At 50.8% G+C, this 15,458-nt stretch overlaps 1 protein-coding gene across 8 annotated transcripts in view; it reads left to right on the top strand.

Moving 5' to 3' along the window:
* The window catches only part of MEF2C (myocyte enhancer factor 2C), a 109,315-nt gene that overhangs the window by 90,187 nt on the left and 3,670 nt on the right, over positions 1-15,458 (top strand). For 7 of the 8 annotated variants that reach the window (XM_078592465.1, XM_078592470.1, XM_078592464.1 and 4 more), the window contains 4 exons: positions 6,341-6,612; positions 8,373-8,408; positions 12,926-13,055; positions 14,570-14,696. In XM_078592465.1, coding sequence (XP_078448591.1) covers positions 6,341-6,612; positions 8,373-8,408; positions 12,926-13,055; positions 14,570-14,696 — 565 coding nt within the window. The remainder of the gene's footprint in view (positions 1-6,340; positions 6,613-8,372; positions 8,409-12,925; positions 13,056-14,569; positions 14,697-15,458) is intronic. The other variant, XM_078592469.1, reaches the window with a different exon arrangement.

Here is a 15,458-nt window from a genome sequence, read left to right as displayed (position 1 = left end):
ACGACGGAGTGTTTATTTACGAGTGAGGAGACGGTGCGAGAGGGGAAAAAAATTGCACACTTTTCCAGAACGTTCCGTGTGCGCTGCAACAACAATAGCCGAGCTTGCTTCGGTGCTTCGGTGCTGACGAGATTGAAAACTCAATTTCTTTACAACCGCTTTTTTCTATCTAGTTTGTCTTCCTTCGCCCGCACCACGGTTGGCCTACGCAACGGCGCGAAAGAAGTTCATCATGCGTGCGCACATCATGCGTACGTACGTGCGCACAGCAGAAAAAGAACACAAATCGGCCGACTCCGAGTGTACCTTTCGACTTCCACCCCAAAAACGCAGCCTCTGCTGTGCCTTGCGTCTTGGCCGCACGCTTTGCTCTTCGCGGAGCAATAACTGGAAAACCCGCCCGAGAGTGCCGAAGGTGTGCATCATGGGCAAAATTTAAATAAAAATAAGGACATGCGTCGCCGTCTCCATTGCCAGAGCGTTCAGAATAAAGGCGAAGCGGCATTTGAACATAACAGGGAAACATTTTTTATAAAAATAATAATAATTAAAAGCTCTTCCCCAATGCACACGGCCCCCCCCCCCCCCCACGGCGAACCGTCTGCATTTGCAAATGCGTTGGGCTCATTACCGAGCTCCTAGCACACATGATTACCGCTCGTTAATTGGACTGAAGAGCGCGGAAAATAATGATGCCCGGGTTTTTTTGTCACGAGCTCTGATGTCTGGGAGGTTGCGCGTTAGCGGCTTTACGTGCCCCGGCGCGGCAGGCTCCCGGAGCGAGCAAGTGGGAGCCAGCGTCCACCTCGCGCCGCCCATCCCAGCGGTGACGCCTACCCCCCCCCCCAGCACCGACACCACAAGCCGGCGCTGGGGGCGTTAGACTTTCGCCGGCAGACGAGGCGAGAGGGGAAAAAGGGCGGTGGGCGCGCGCGTGTGTGGTGTGTGAGCGCATGCGTGTGTGTGTGAGCGCATGCGTGTGTGTGTGAGCGCATGCATGTGTGGTGTGTGAGCGCATGCATGTGTGGTGTGTGAGCACATGCGTGTGTGTGTGAGCGCATGCGTGTGTGTGTGAGCGCATGCGGTGTGTGTGTGTGTGTGAGCGCATACGTGTGTGTGTGAGCGCATGCGTGTGTGTGTGAGCGCATGCGTGTGTGTGTGAGCGCATGCGTGTGTGTGTGAGCGCATGCGTGTGTGTGTGTGGGAGCCCATGCGCGTGTGGTGTGTGTGTGGGAGCCCATGCGTGTGTGTGTGTGGGAGCCCATGCGCATGTGGTGTGTGTGTGGGAGCCCATGCGTGTGTGTTCGGCGGCCGGGCGTGGTGCTAGCCGCCCCTCTTGTGCCGTTTCGGCCTTCATAGATGCTACTCGCTAACAGCACTTGCCCCACACACAATCTGTGTGTAGGCAGCGGTTGTGTTGCGGTGAGCGCACCGCGCTATGAACCCGGCGACCCGAGTTCGATTCGCGCTCACGGCTAGCGCCAGTGACCATTATCTGAATCGGTCCTTGGCCTCCCCTAGGCTGGCTCAGCCTCAAATGAGTACCTGTTGCGGTGTGAAAACATCGCCACTGGGGAAACACAAAGGCAGTCGAGCGTGGTGGTGCTGGCAGCCCACCCCCTCGTGTGCCATACCGGCCTTCATAGGTGCTCGCTAACAGCACTTGTCCCAACAGCCTGTCAAGGCTATAAGGGGGATTTTTGTGTGTGTGTGTAGGCATGCATCTGTCTCTCCCACCTCCTCTAATCTGGCGGTGTCGCCCTTCTTCGGTTCCTCGGCTGACGGTTTCAAAACAAAGCTGCTGCTACTGCCAACACCGAATTTTTATTTTTTATTGTCCAGCAGCAAACGGCGATGTCAATATTTCACCGTGTGATCGAGCCGGCGAAAAGCTCCTGCATTGTGAACGCGCCGATTCTGATCGGCGGGCGCCTCGCCACCGTGCGCTCGCTGCTGCCGCCACCGCCGCTTTAGCGCTGCATCTCGGGGCGGTTTTCATGAAAGCGTTAATCGGAGAGGGGGAGAGAGGAGCACTCGAAAACACCTCAAATGTTAACATTTCCTCCGCGGGCGGCAAAGAGCTTCCATGTGCGCATTTAACACCGTAACGTGCCACCGCAGAGCGACTCCGTCGTGTCCTTTTACATTTATTTCCCCTTTAAATCTTTCAGATGCTTAGCAACCTCGCGGGAAGCTTGAGAGCTGTGGCGTTCGCTTTGAACAAAAAATGTAGAAATATAAATGTGGCGGAGAAAAGAAGAAGAAGAAATAAAGAGGAGGACGAGAAAACAAAGCAGAAAAAAATCCCGCGGCATGTTTTGACATTGATGCTTGAATTTCTCAAAACCGGCGCTATTGTGTTGCCGCGCGAACCACAGGCACCTGTAAGATGAACTCCCCCAGCCAGAAATGGCAAGGGCAAGGGCCATTGTGTTTGCCAGATCCCCCCCCCCACTTCTTCCTTCCTTTTCGTGATTACGAGATTGCGAGTGGGTGCAAACGCTTTGGGGGTGGTAACAAAAAATCACGGTAAAAAATTTTTTTTAGCGCACAGACGCGCTCACGTGCGTCTGCGCGTGCGTACAAAAAAACACATTGCCACCCCTTTTTTCATTTTTCAGCTCCCCGCACCCTCCCAGCGAGCGAGCGAGCAGGCGAGCCTTCTCCTGGTGTTGTCACGCCAAGCCCAGGGCACTGGGCTGCGTGATGGCAGTGCTAGTGACAAGCAGGCCCAGACCTGACTGCTGCACCCAGCATCTTTGCATCTCTCTCTGCGTCACCGATCCCCTCCCTCCATCCCTCCTCTCCTCTCTCATCGTCGTCGTCGTCGTAGCACTTGGGTTCGTCCCTAACTGCCCCTCCCTCGTGCCGCCATTCTGTCCACCCCCGTCTTGCATCCCTTCATCACACTCTCACCCCTCGACGCTGCTGGCTGCCTACCTTTTTTTCCTTTCTGCCTCCGTCATCTTCTGTTTCATCACGCTGTCATCCCTCTACTCTATCATCCTTCCATCCCTCTCTGTCACTCCATGTCTATCTCCATCATTGTTGCCCGGCCTGCCTCCGCAGTCCACACCCATCCATTGTGCATTCTCACCCCCCCCCCCCCCCCCATTCTCTCTGCTCGGCAATTTCTGTCTCGGTGAGTCTCTGCTGTCGACTTTTCCAGGCTCGCTGTGCCTCTCGCAGTGAGAAGCGAAACGTAGGCAGCCGACATCGTCTCGTTGCTCCCGTCGCCCGTGTGCTGGAGGGGGGGGGGGTTCAGTTAATCGACTCGTGTAGATGGCTTGCTGCACCATGCGCCGCTTAGAAATCTAGAAATCGAATCACAATTTTTTTTATTGAACCTATATCAACAGTCACAACGGAGGGACACACGGGCACGCATGTAAGGGTCAACGTGTCTGGAGATTGCACTCTGCAGGTAGGCTTTTGTCCCCAAGTAGGAAATAATCGAATCACATTTTTAATGAGGAGCCAGCCCGCTCATGTTCTCAAGCCTTTTTGACACTTAAAAAATAATAATACCGTGAATTATATTATGAACAACAAAAATCACCAGTTGCATACATTTCCAAAAAGAAACTCAACGCAATGCGACTCAATTATAGCTGAATAATTGTATTTTAACCCGTGGTGCGAGTTCGTTGAGATTTGTAACATTTTGGTAAGAACATTTTTTTTCACCTTAGGTAAAACGCAAACTCTCTGCGTGCAGGAGGTAGTTAGCACGCCGCGCTGTGACTCCAGCGTGTGCCGAGTTTGATTCCTGACCCTGGATAACAAAACTCACCAACTGTGCGCCTAACCAGCATGGTGAAATAAGGTGACACAACCCCAACACGACTGAGCAGTGGATTGACAAAAGGCCTCTAAATTATTACTCGCGTGAAATGCAGCCGTGTATAATTTGCTCCACGATTTCAACTGCTGAGTTTTATTTTAATTCCATGCAAATTCCTTCACTGGTCTGTTGCGTAAGTAAAAACCCTCCCCCCCCCCCCCCCGAGGTGCGTTCATAGGCGTGCCCGCTGGATGAGATAAATAAATAACGTCCCCGGGAAAACCTTCGCTTTGTTCGCAAATAAATCAGCTTCTCGGCCACAAGAACGCGGCGTCAATCCTCTGCGAGGGGTGAACACTGTGGCATGGGGGGGGGATTTATTTTTCTTCCTCCTTTCACGTCACCGATAGTAACAAAAAAAATACTGAGCCCAAATTTGCAGCTTCTTAGTGCCACCGCCAAAGCTGCTGGCCGCTTATTTTTCCTGCGCCAAGCTGATTAACAAGCGTGGCTAAGGTGCGGATTTTTTAAAGTTCAGGCGATGGCAGCGGCGACGGCAGCCTTTCGACCCATGACCTCGAGTGTGTCTCCATTTTGCACGGGGGCATTTTCAGTCGGGTTGCCTGCGCCGCCGTTACGACGGGAAGGTCGGTTTTGCGGTGGCGAGGGAGGGATGATGGGAGTGGAGGGGAGGGGAGTGATGGTAGGGTGGTGGGTGGGTGAGTGGGAGGGAAGAGAAGGGAGGGAGTTGCAGGGGAGGAGGGAGGTAGAGGAGATAGTGGGAGGATTGGAAGGGTTGCGACCATTTTACATGCCGTGCCCTGGCTCGCCGTCCAGAGTGGTACCCACATCTGGACGGTGGTGGCGGTGGCGGCGGCGGCAGCGGTAAACAGGAAACGACGGGGAAATGTGGCCCTGTTGTAAAGCGCCGCTGTCAAATTAAAATGCCGTTGAAAATCGCACCTGGTTGGCGGAAGAGCCGTCATATTCTCCAGGCGCAGATGCACCATTGCAAAGACTTACTCCCACTTACTACAGTCATCCTAATTGTATTAAAAAAAACATTCCAATAAAAAAAATGTAAAGCCAGATAAATGCATTAGAGTGCCAATTGTTGAGATTTTAAAAAAATGTTTTATTTTCAGTCTGCCATTTTTGTCGAGTTATGAATCGTTTTTTTAATGGAATGTTTTATAACCAAACATCAAAGTGCCTTTAATAGGGTCCACAGAGATTAGGAGCGGGTTTTATTCCAAACGGTGAAAGAGCTGCACAGCCACTTGAGGCAATTTTAAAGCTGCACTTTTGAGGAATGCCTTAAAGGCTCTCAAAGGAGCGACAGTGTCGCGATGAAAAGCTTTGTTGGATTGATGGTAGGTGTCATCGGTGAGGTGACACGGCTTATATATTTACTGATTATCTTCGCTAAAGACGAGCGCGTGATTATGAACGACCGATGCGAGAATGTTTCGACCACGATTTATTTGGTGTCGGTTTATTTTCGTCTAATTATATCGCATGCCTTCTGATTTTTTTATTTTTTTAGGGAGCAATTGGGCAGGAAAAAAAAACCAGAGACGAACAAAACGATCGACTTCTGTGATTCGTGGAGCCTATAGTAGTTTGGTTTTTGTGACGTGATTTCTTTGTTGAAAGATTTAAATTCGTGGCTGACGGGGAAAATTATCACATCGAAAATCAAGTGCAGAATGTTTCACTCCCCATTGCTCGTTGTTCAATCAAGAAAATCTTTCTTGAAGCAAATGAAAACATTGACATTTTTCAGATGCCGGAATAAACAGCAAATGGGTATTTTTTTTTGTATGCACTTTGCTTTTTCTCAAACGCTCATGTTTTTCTTTTCAATTCTGTCATCATCGTCATCGAGCATGATCAATCCACTGCTGGACGAAGGCCTCCCAAAGCTGACGCCACCCCCCACGATCATACGCTGTCGCAATCCGTAGAGCCCCTGCACACGCCAGCTGCTTTCATGAATCCGTCTCTGCAGTTGAAGCCCTCTGGAGCGTGTGGCTCTCCGGTGCCTGCCACCGTGATTGGACTTGGTTCTCACGCATTACGACTTAATAACAACAATAAACAGTTCGCATACGCGCGCAATCTCACGGAATGAAGTCGCGCCTCGGAGCCGCGGAGTTGATGGCCTTGGCCCCGTCGCCAGGTAATGGTAAAGGTGCAGCGCTGCAAGTGCTTGGCTCATGCCACTGCTGGCGGAAGGAGCTCCACGAGAGGAGTTTTAGAGAGGCCCTCTAGAGGGATATTTTGACCGACTCTTTCACACTTGCTGGCCAGACGTCTTGTGAGAGGTGGGATTACCAATGTGACCAGCCGATCGACTAACTGGTGAACTCATTTGCGCCGCTTGTTCGGTGGAGGCGGGTGGGTTTTAAGAAACGTGTTTCGACTGCTACTCCGGGAGAGATAAAAATCGAACTGGCAACCTCTGGATTTGCAAGTCCAGTGTGTTTAACCGTACACCGCAGTGGCATTCGCACGAAAGAATAACTCGTTTTTTTATTTTTTGCCATCGCACAGGTAACGGATACGCAGCTGCGGTGGCAGCCTCGCGGGCATCGCCGGTGCTCATGGGGTCCCCGGGATCGGGCTCCGGTTCCGGAGGGATGAACCGATCCATGGCCGCAAAGTCTCCGCCGCCGCCCTCACAGGGACAAGCTGGAGGACAGCAGCAGCAACAGCAGCAGCAGCAGCAACAGCAGCAGCAGCAACAGCAACAGCAGCAGCAGCGCAATAAGCCAGACCTGCGTGTTGTCATCCCGTCCAACAGCAAGGGCATGATGCCCACTCTGGTGAGTGTGAGTGGGGCGAGCTGGTGAGTGGGTGGGCGAGTGGTCGGATGAGTTATCGAGTGGGTTATTTAGTCGAATGGCTGCTTCGTTATGTGAGTCTCTAGTGAAGGACTCGGTGAGTGAGTTATTAAGTGAATGAGTGAGCGCACAGCAACCTTGTACTCGCAGGTTTCCTGTGCAACAACAGCAAGCAACAAGAACCACTAATCTCTGCAAAGCGGCAGTGACGTCACCCTGGCATTTGTGCCTGGCCAGGAGGTCCACTTTGAGGTCGCGTAGAGGTGAACGCTCGTCGGCAGGGGGTCACGAACGAGGCCCAGGCAGTGTGGGTGACCAAAGCCGGATGACCGGCAGATGCATCACTCTGCATTCCCTGTATTTTATCTGCCCGATGCACCATTCATTCATTGTCGTAAGCGTCGCTTCTCTACTTCCTCTTGTCGCTGAAAAGCGGCCACCACCACTACCACCAACATTGTTCAATGAACACCATTCCCGAACCTCCGTCGCACACAGCGGCTGGTCATGACGCTGCTGGTACCGGCCGCTGGAGGTGCACTTGGATGCAGCTCGTTTGATCTCGCATCAGCACATCAGCTCTCGAGAGTGAGCCACTTGAATGCCCACGCGTGTGAGCTTTCACACGAGCTCCGTGGCTGACTCTCAGGTATGCAGCTGTGGGCACCGCTGATCGACCGCTTCAATTTCACTGATTTCATTATCCACACCCTTAGCGCCTCCGGAACCACTTAACTTTTATACTGTTGTTTCGTTGAGAAATCTGAACCTCAGAATTCATTCTCCCACTCAAGTTTGTCTACAATTTATATTCTGTACATGTTTTTACGTGTTAGTATTATTATGGTTATTAAACAGCTGCGGTTTTCTTGATTTAATTTTGTGTTGCTGTTAGCATGTTTTAGCCGGAGTTTTTTGATAATAGACTGACAGACCAGTCTCCACGAAGGAGTCTTCAGACGATAATATACTCACACACTGGTCGAAGATGGGAGTCTCTAGACAATCACAGACTCGCAGACTAGTCTGTGATAGGATCTTTGGACAATAGACTGTCAGACTCGGAACAATGGACTGACAGACCGGTCTTGGATCAGATTTTTAAATAATAGATTGACGGACCGGTCTTTGATGGGGTCTTTAAATGGTAGTCTATCAGACCAGTGGGTTCGCTCGTTCAGACAATAGCTTGACTCGTCTTTTGGTGGGATTTTTAGACAGTAGTCTGGTACACTAGTCTGTGATTGAGTCTCTAGAAATGTATGGACTGGCAGACCAGTAACGGATTTGGTTTTCAGATAATAGACTGGCAGATCGGTCCCCTGTAAAAAAAAAAAAACCTTGAAAAGCAAATTAATTGCACCCCATTCACCGTTCCGTGTCGTTTTCCTCTGTGCGGTGCTAGCGGCAGTGACACATTTTCATTTTTCTCGTGGGCTTCGAGTTGACCCTTGAGCAACAAGCCCGTGCGGTGGGTAGCGTGACTCGTTCTATATCATCGCCATCGTTCAGACGTCGCCAAAGGGAACGCGGAATTTCCACCGCCAACTTCCGAATCACCCGGCGGAGGATGGGCACCGACCACAGCGCTCAAAGGAAAACCCCGAGTCGGACGTTGCAATCGCGATGCGGCCACTTTTTTGTCCCCCTGTCATCGGCAACTCCCACGGGGAACCGTCCACGCCCTTAGTCATTTCGCTCACCGCCTGATGGCCCCCGATTTGTGTTTGTCGTGCATGCAGACGGACGAGGATCTCATGGAACTGGTGAGTATGCAGGTTAGTCAACGGATTTCTGTAAACGCATAACACACGCACACACTTGCCTGCGTGTGCCTTTTGCGGATCCACACACACACACATACACACATACAAACATCGCATCGATTGCAGCATGGGGTTTTGGACAAACATACCACCCTCCCGTCTCGCTATCCCCCCCCCCCCTTGCCTCCCCCTCCACCAGGCCCCCCCACGAGAGGGCTTTACCCATTATGAGTTAATGACTTATTCCACCGGGGGGGGTTATTTCCCATGATGGGATGCATTTTGTGTTCGAAGAGCTAAGGGTTAATGTGTTTAAATGCAGCCTTTGTTATTAGTAATAACACTTGGCTATTTGTGGGATTTGGACAAACCGTTTCACTGAACACTCTTGTCAGGCCTTTGATTTGATAATTCTATGCATTCAAGGGGGATAAACTCTGTTTTCCTAAAGTGTGCTGTGGCTAATATTAGCGCATGCTGTTTTGCACGCCCTTTGTGTGTGTGTGTGTGTGGTTTTTTTTTTACCCTATATATAGTGGTGGTGATATTATTGTTATTTTATAAATAGCGTTCGTTGCAAGGGGAAAGCTAAAAGCATCTCCGTTGCGTCGCAGCCCAGAGGTCTATCCCTTCGTGTTTTGCGAGCCGCCGTGCATGCCTTGTGACCGTCTTCTTCGTTGGCGCCGGTGTGCGGTGTTCTAATACATTCACGACGCACAAAGCACACAAAATCACGGCATGCTACGGATGAATGGCGATTTTTTTTTTTCGTTGAAAGCGCCGAGGTGGACGGAACCAGAAGCGCGCGGATTGAGTTGCGCGTGCGAGCAATAAACCGGGAACGACGACTACGCGGTAGATCGCGGGGCGAGCCCCAGCGTCTTTGACAACGCCGCGGGTTTCATGTCACCCTCTCGCTGCCTCGCCTGTTGCTCGCCGCAACACTCGGCGGGTGATACTCGGTAGATGTTAACTATCTCGCCCGGTATACAGGAGGTCGTCGGTTCGACCCCGACGTCTATATATTTGGAGTTTGCGTGCTTCTCTCCCCATGGTCACGTGGACTTTTTCTCCGGCTCCTCTGTTCTTTTCCCTCCACATTTAGAACCAACACGCGTTTAGAGTATTTGGCTGCTATAAATGTCCACGCGATGATAAGCCGCTTCATTGAGCTATCATTTGTAGTCAGGTCGCTTCTAAAAAAATATCTACATAGCTCAGTGGGCCGTACCTGGTAAAATTAAAATAAATTGTTTAGTTTAGGGTCCGCTGTCAGCACTGACCCGTTACCATGCCCCCGTTGTGAGCAGGATATGCTTCTTCGCCTCACTGTGCCCGTTGCGTAACGATCATCACGGAGCATGCCTCTCTTGCGTTGCCTGGACGCTTCGGCCGGGCAGTTGTGACTTTCCGCTGCTGCCGCCCGTGCAACCGACTATTGCTAGTTTCTTTACTAACCATTGTTATGTTACCAGGTAAGGCCCAACCGAGCTATCTCGCTCTTTTTCAGAAGCAGACCTGACCACAAGCGATAGCTCAATGAGGAGTGGCTTATCGCGTGGAAATTTATAGCAGCCAAACAGTGGCCCGAGAAAGCCGTGGTTAATGCGTTACCCACGTGTGCACCTTGAAATCCGACGATTGTAATGCACAAGCTGGAGCTGCAGGCTCCTAGAATGTGAATTATGGGCTCGAGAACGAATGGGCAACTTGTGGAATAGCTGTAGGAGTATATACATAGACGAAATCGCCCCCCCCTCGTCTCATCTCATCGGAGCTCACAAGCTAAGCAGGTTCGAGCCTGGATAGCGCATAGACTGGTGACCACCATTCACAGCAGCTGCTATAGGCTGGCTGTGGGGCCTACGACGGAGGTAGCAGAGGACAGTTCGGCGAAAACAAATTCTTTCTGTAATGTATGTGTATGCTCTCGTGTCTTTTCTGCCAGCCTTCACCAATCCGCACTTGACAAACGTGGTGAAGTATGGTAAAAAAAACACCATGACCTGCACGTTGCATTGAAAGCCCTCAACCAGCAGTGGATTGACAAGGCCCATAGTATTTGCAACTTTTTTAGCATGTTGAGTTGGATTCTTGGCTCTTGCAGATAGTAGCGCACACGGGTTTGGCAAATTCCTCTCGAATGCTGTGCTTATCTCCTGATGCTGCAAGCAAAGTTTCTCTAATTAGCAATGGCTTTGCTGCAACCAGAAAAGCCTCACCGAGTCTCTGAGACTCTTTCTTTTTCTCATGAGGCGCCTGCTACATCTGGATATCAGGCATATGCCTTGAATGAGCATTTGCTTTCCGTGTGCCAAGATACCAGAGAACCCATCTGAAACCCAGCACGCCTACAAAATTCTCCACGGATAAATACAAGAATCCATCGCTCTACGTGCCATCTGTCGGTCACTTTGCAGGCAAAACCCCCTGCAAAATTCACGTATGCCCGATGAAACGAAAAATCAGGCTCAGAAAACCTGCTCAGCTTTCCGAGATCCCGACGAGATCGGGCACATTCAGGGAGATATTAGGCGCTGCGTCGATCGGCACGTGTTCTTCTTCTGGCTCCGTCCTCCCCGCCGCTTGTGACTCGCGATGGGTTCTGTAATGTATGTATGTGTACGTATATGTATGTTTGTTGAACTTCTTTCGCACCGTAAGTCGCCAATCGAGCTTCTCGGAGGTGCGGGAGGAGGACAGCAAACTAAAAGAGCTCTCGGATGGAGCCGCTCCCACCGCAGTTCTCAATTGGTAGACGGCGGCGGCGCTGTGACGCGATAGAAACAGACTGCGAGCGAATCACCGATCCTGCAGATATCAGCCAATCCCAAACAAGGAGGGCGTTTCAGACGACTGACCAATAGGATCAATCGGTCCGTGGGATCGATCGCTCGAACATGGCTGTCTGATGGACTGCACGTGATGATAATCACGATCCACAAGACCACACACGGGCAGAGGCACGACGTCCCTATACGGGCAAGGCCATACCTATTTTCTACCATATCTGGGCAGATCACCGATCAGCTGTGTCGTCGGATGGCGTCCGTAGTTATCGCTGTTACAGCGCCGCCACCGCCGCCCGATTGCGAGCGAAGGTCTCTCGCGGTTCCCTTCCCGCGCCGTTCCACGTCGCGCAGCTCCACGCGGTCCCCGTAACATTCCGTAATTGTTTTGTACAAAAAGAAACGAGCAAATTAAATGTTCTGATTGGGGGGGACCGTGTTGCGCAAAAAGGACCGCGTTGAAGTTGTCGAAATGCGAACGGTTCATTCGTGCAATGGTTGTGTCTGAAACGGCGAGCTGGCACTGCTGAGATTGCCAGCTTTGATCGAAGCAGCTGATGGTAATTTTAAGAAGGGTTCTGAAGTGGAGTGAATTTGACAGTTGGTCCGTGCAGTCACCAATGACTGAACAAACAAGATGTAAAAGTTTGATTTTGCTCACAAGGCTAGAAGTTCATGTGTAAAATATTCATGTTGAAGGATGTGGGGGGCAGAGGCTGATTTGAGTTGTTCCTCAACACAACAACGTAATTCTGCTTTTGTAGGCGGGCAGCAGGAAATGAAATGCTTCATGCTTAGCTGCTGATAGTGTAGCTTCTATGTAATTGGTGGAAGAAAAAAATCCAATTTGAAAATTCCAAAAACCCTAACCATTTCTGAATATGAAAATAGTGTTCACACATTTTATTTGAATTGTCATGTCACCAGACATTTTAATATTTCAGCAGGCTTTTTGTTGAAATATTAAAGCATCCTTCGAACATGCGTTCTTTTCGTGCCTCCGATTCAAAATAAGCACCTGGTAAATTGGCGCTTTTGTATGACTGGACATCTGTGTAGCTCATTGGATTCCTCCAGTATAAATAAATATCCTCATTTTCAAGTCGCTGGTCTTTGACTCGGAATCTTGGCCACATCTTGCGCATCAAACGCGCAACGTAATTTTCGTGCTGATTTTTTTTGGTTTCAAGTGGAGGATACGTCCATCTGATTTTCGCTGTTTTTCGCCGGCATTTTCAACCAAATACTCCGCGGCGCATGTTTGTTATTACAAGCAGAAGACATAGCGCTGAATATCATCTTCGTTATACTACTGTTGATTTTTTACAGCAGTTTGGTCCATCCTTCCGCTTAAAACTCGCAAGTTAAAAGGTAGCGCAAGTGTGATTAATGCACCTAAGGTCTGCAAAACAATTCCCCTTTCCAACATGCACTCTTGTTTTTAAGAGTGTGCGCGATCTGACCCAGAGAGCGGACAAAAACGACTTATTGGAGAGAAATAACAGCTGAACATCTGCCGCCTCACTGCCATCTGCGAGTCGCAAAAGCGATAAATATTGAGTCCATCCGTTTGCAGCGGGACAGCACGGAATCTGACGAAATACGCCGTAAATTTGTACTTCGAATGAAAATAAAAATTGTTCTCCGCATGCTGTTGTTTATTTCGCGAGCCATCGCGTTGCCGCACCACTGGCGTAACTCCGCGCCCCCCCCCCACCTCCTTGCCTCCTCGCCCTGCAGAACCAGCGACTGAACAGCTCACAGGTGACCCAGTCCCTGGCCACTCCGGTGGTTTCCGTAGCAACGCCCAGCATACCTCCACAGGCGCTCTCGGGGTATCCGTCCGCCATGCCCACGGCCTACAACACAGGTGGGAGTGCCCCCCCCCCTCAACCCCCCACAACCCCCCCCAGCCCCCCCCCCCACAACCTCCTCCCATCCGCACCCCCAGGCTCGCACTAACAAGCTCTTGGTTCCCAGCTCCTGGGGGCCTGTGTTGCTGTTTGGGAATAGGTAGAGCTCGCCGCGTGAAGCAAGGGCAGCTTGTGCCAATGCGTGTGTGTGTGTGCGCGCTCGTGTGATTGTGCGCGTGCGTCTGTTGTTTGTGGTTTGGGGAGTGGTGGCACAGCGCTTTGCGTGCTGCGCTACGAACCTGGCGAGCCGAGCTTGATTCGTGCTCGCGGCCTACGTCACTGAGGAATATCCGAACCAGTTCTGAGGCTCCCCTAGGTCGACTCGGCCTTAAATGAGTGCCTGGTGCAGTTTGTAAACATCAGCACTGGGGAGATAATCACACCACCCTCCCGTGTGCAGTACCGGCCTTAATAGGTGCTCACAAACGGCGCTTTGCCTCTAAGGTCCAAACCACCAAACAGGTGATGCTTGCCTGTATGTGGGTGTGGCTCATTGGATAGCACACTCGACAATGATTCAAATCTGCCACCTGCGTAGCATAGATCTTAAAGACTTGCACGCCAGCAGCACTTGTAAGAACAGGCTATTGTGTCCTGGAGTCACAGCCCAATCTGGACATTTTTAGAGCGTGTAACAATTTGTAAAAACAACCTCCTATATGACTACATTTAACCCTGTGTATGTATGTATGTATGCGTGCGTACGTATGCCTTGTGCCTGTGTGTCCTTACATGCCTATGTATGTGTACTCTACCCCTGTGCACGTATGTGTCGTATATCTACGTGTGTACCGGTGTCCCTCTGTGTTCGTGTGCATGTCTGTGTGTTCGTGTGCATGTCTGTGTGTACGTGTGCATGTCTGTGTGTACGTGTGCATGTCTGTGTGTACGTGTGCATGTCTGTGTGTACGTGTGCATGCCTGTGTGTACGTGTGCATGCCTGTGTGTACGTGTGCATGCCTGTGTGTACGTGTGCATGTCTGTGTGTACGTGTGCATGTCTGTGTGTACGTGTGCATGTCTGTGTGTACGTGTGCATGTCTGTGTGTACGTGTGCATGTCTGTGTGTACGTGTGCCCCAAAATCCCCATTTCTGTGTGTACCGTCGAGTCTGGTTGGGGAGCGGTAGGGTAGCAGTTAGCGCGCTGCGCTACGAACCCGCTCACGGCCAGCACCGGTGACGATAATCTGAACTGGTCCTGGGCCTCCCCTCGGTCGACACGGCCTCAAATGAGTACCTGGCACCGGGGAGACAAATGTGGCCGGGCATGGCCCAAGCCACACCAGCCTCTCGTGTGCCGTGGCGGACTTTCATTGGTTCTCGCTAACAGTACTTGATCTTGTCGTCCCTGTATCTCTGTTCCGGTCTGTCTCATACCTGCACCCCCGCATGTGTGCGTGCGTGTACGTGCGTGTGCGCGCGTGCGCGTTGGGCGCCTTGACGCGTGTGCTTTTCCGTGCGTGCCCCGCAGACTACTCCCTCGCAGAGCTGACCGCTCTGACGGGTCTCAACTCGCCCGGCACCCTCCACCTGGGCTCCGTCACGTGGCAGCAGCAGCAGCTGCACAACATCCCACAGAGCATGCTCAACCAGCTCCTGTGAGCCGCCTCGCCCTGCCCCGTGTCCGTGCGTGCGTGCGTGCTTTGATGCGCATTACGCTGTGCAGGAATTTGTCGTGTTTGTACGGGGTTTTTTTTGTTCGGTGTTTTCTTGAGGCCGCGCGATTGCTTTCGGTATCTGCAGGAACGTTAAGACTTGAGGGTTTATTTGACGCCGCGTTTAAGAGACCCTGAGGCACACGTGGGTTTTATTTTTCCTTTTTGGTTAAACAACAACGTACTGATAATCGTAATAATGCAAATGCCCTTGCGATAGTAATAGTAGTAATACTAATAAAGAATCATGGGGGGGGAATGATGCGTGTGGTAAGAATTTTGTGCTTTGGAATTATTCGGAAAGTAGTTTGGAAATTTTGATAAAGCAAGGTGCATGTCCATACATTAGTTACTGCCGCATGTTCTCAGCCCAAGGAAACCAATCGTATTAAACATGAGTGGTTTGAACTTTTTTTTTGTTTTCATAATTTAGCTAAAATCCAGTTCTTGGAGTTAAAAGTTTCAGTTTGACATGCGAGCCTGCCCCTTGGAAGGGCGTAGGTGATGTCTGTCCCGAGCATGAAAAATTAACCCGTAAAAACTAAGTTTTTCACTATAAATCCTTTATATGCGTGGCGGCTAGAGTCCTCTCGTCCTCTGGCTTGAGATGGCTGCTACCTATGGGTCAGATGATTGTTTGCCAGCATTAAGCAATTGGTAATTCAATATTTAAAAAAATTCCCCTAAACAGTGTAAAATTTTGGA

The sequence above is a fragment of the Lampetra planeri genome, chromosome 3, assembly GCF_965212315.1.
Source record: "Lampetra planeri chromosome 3, kcLamPlan1.2.h2, whole genome shotgun sequence".
Lineage (NCBI taxonomy): Eukaryota > Metazoa > Chordata > Hyperoartia > Petromyzontiformes > Petromyzontidae > Lampetra > Lampetra planeri.
The sequence above is the reverse complement of the archived record's forward strand: the minus strand, read 5'-3'. Positions and strand labels throughout refer to the sequence as shown.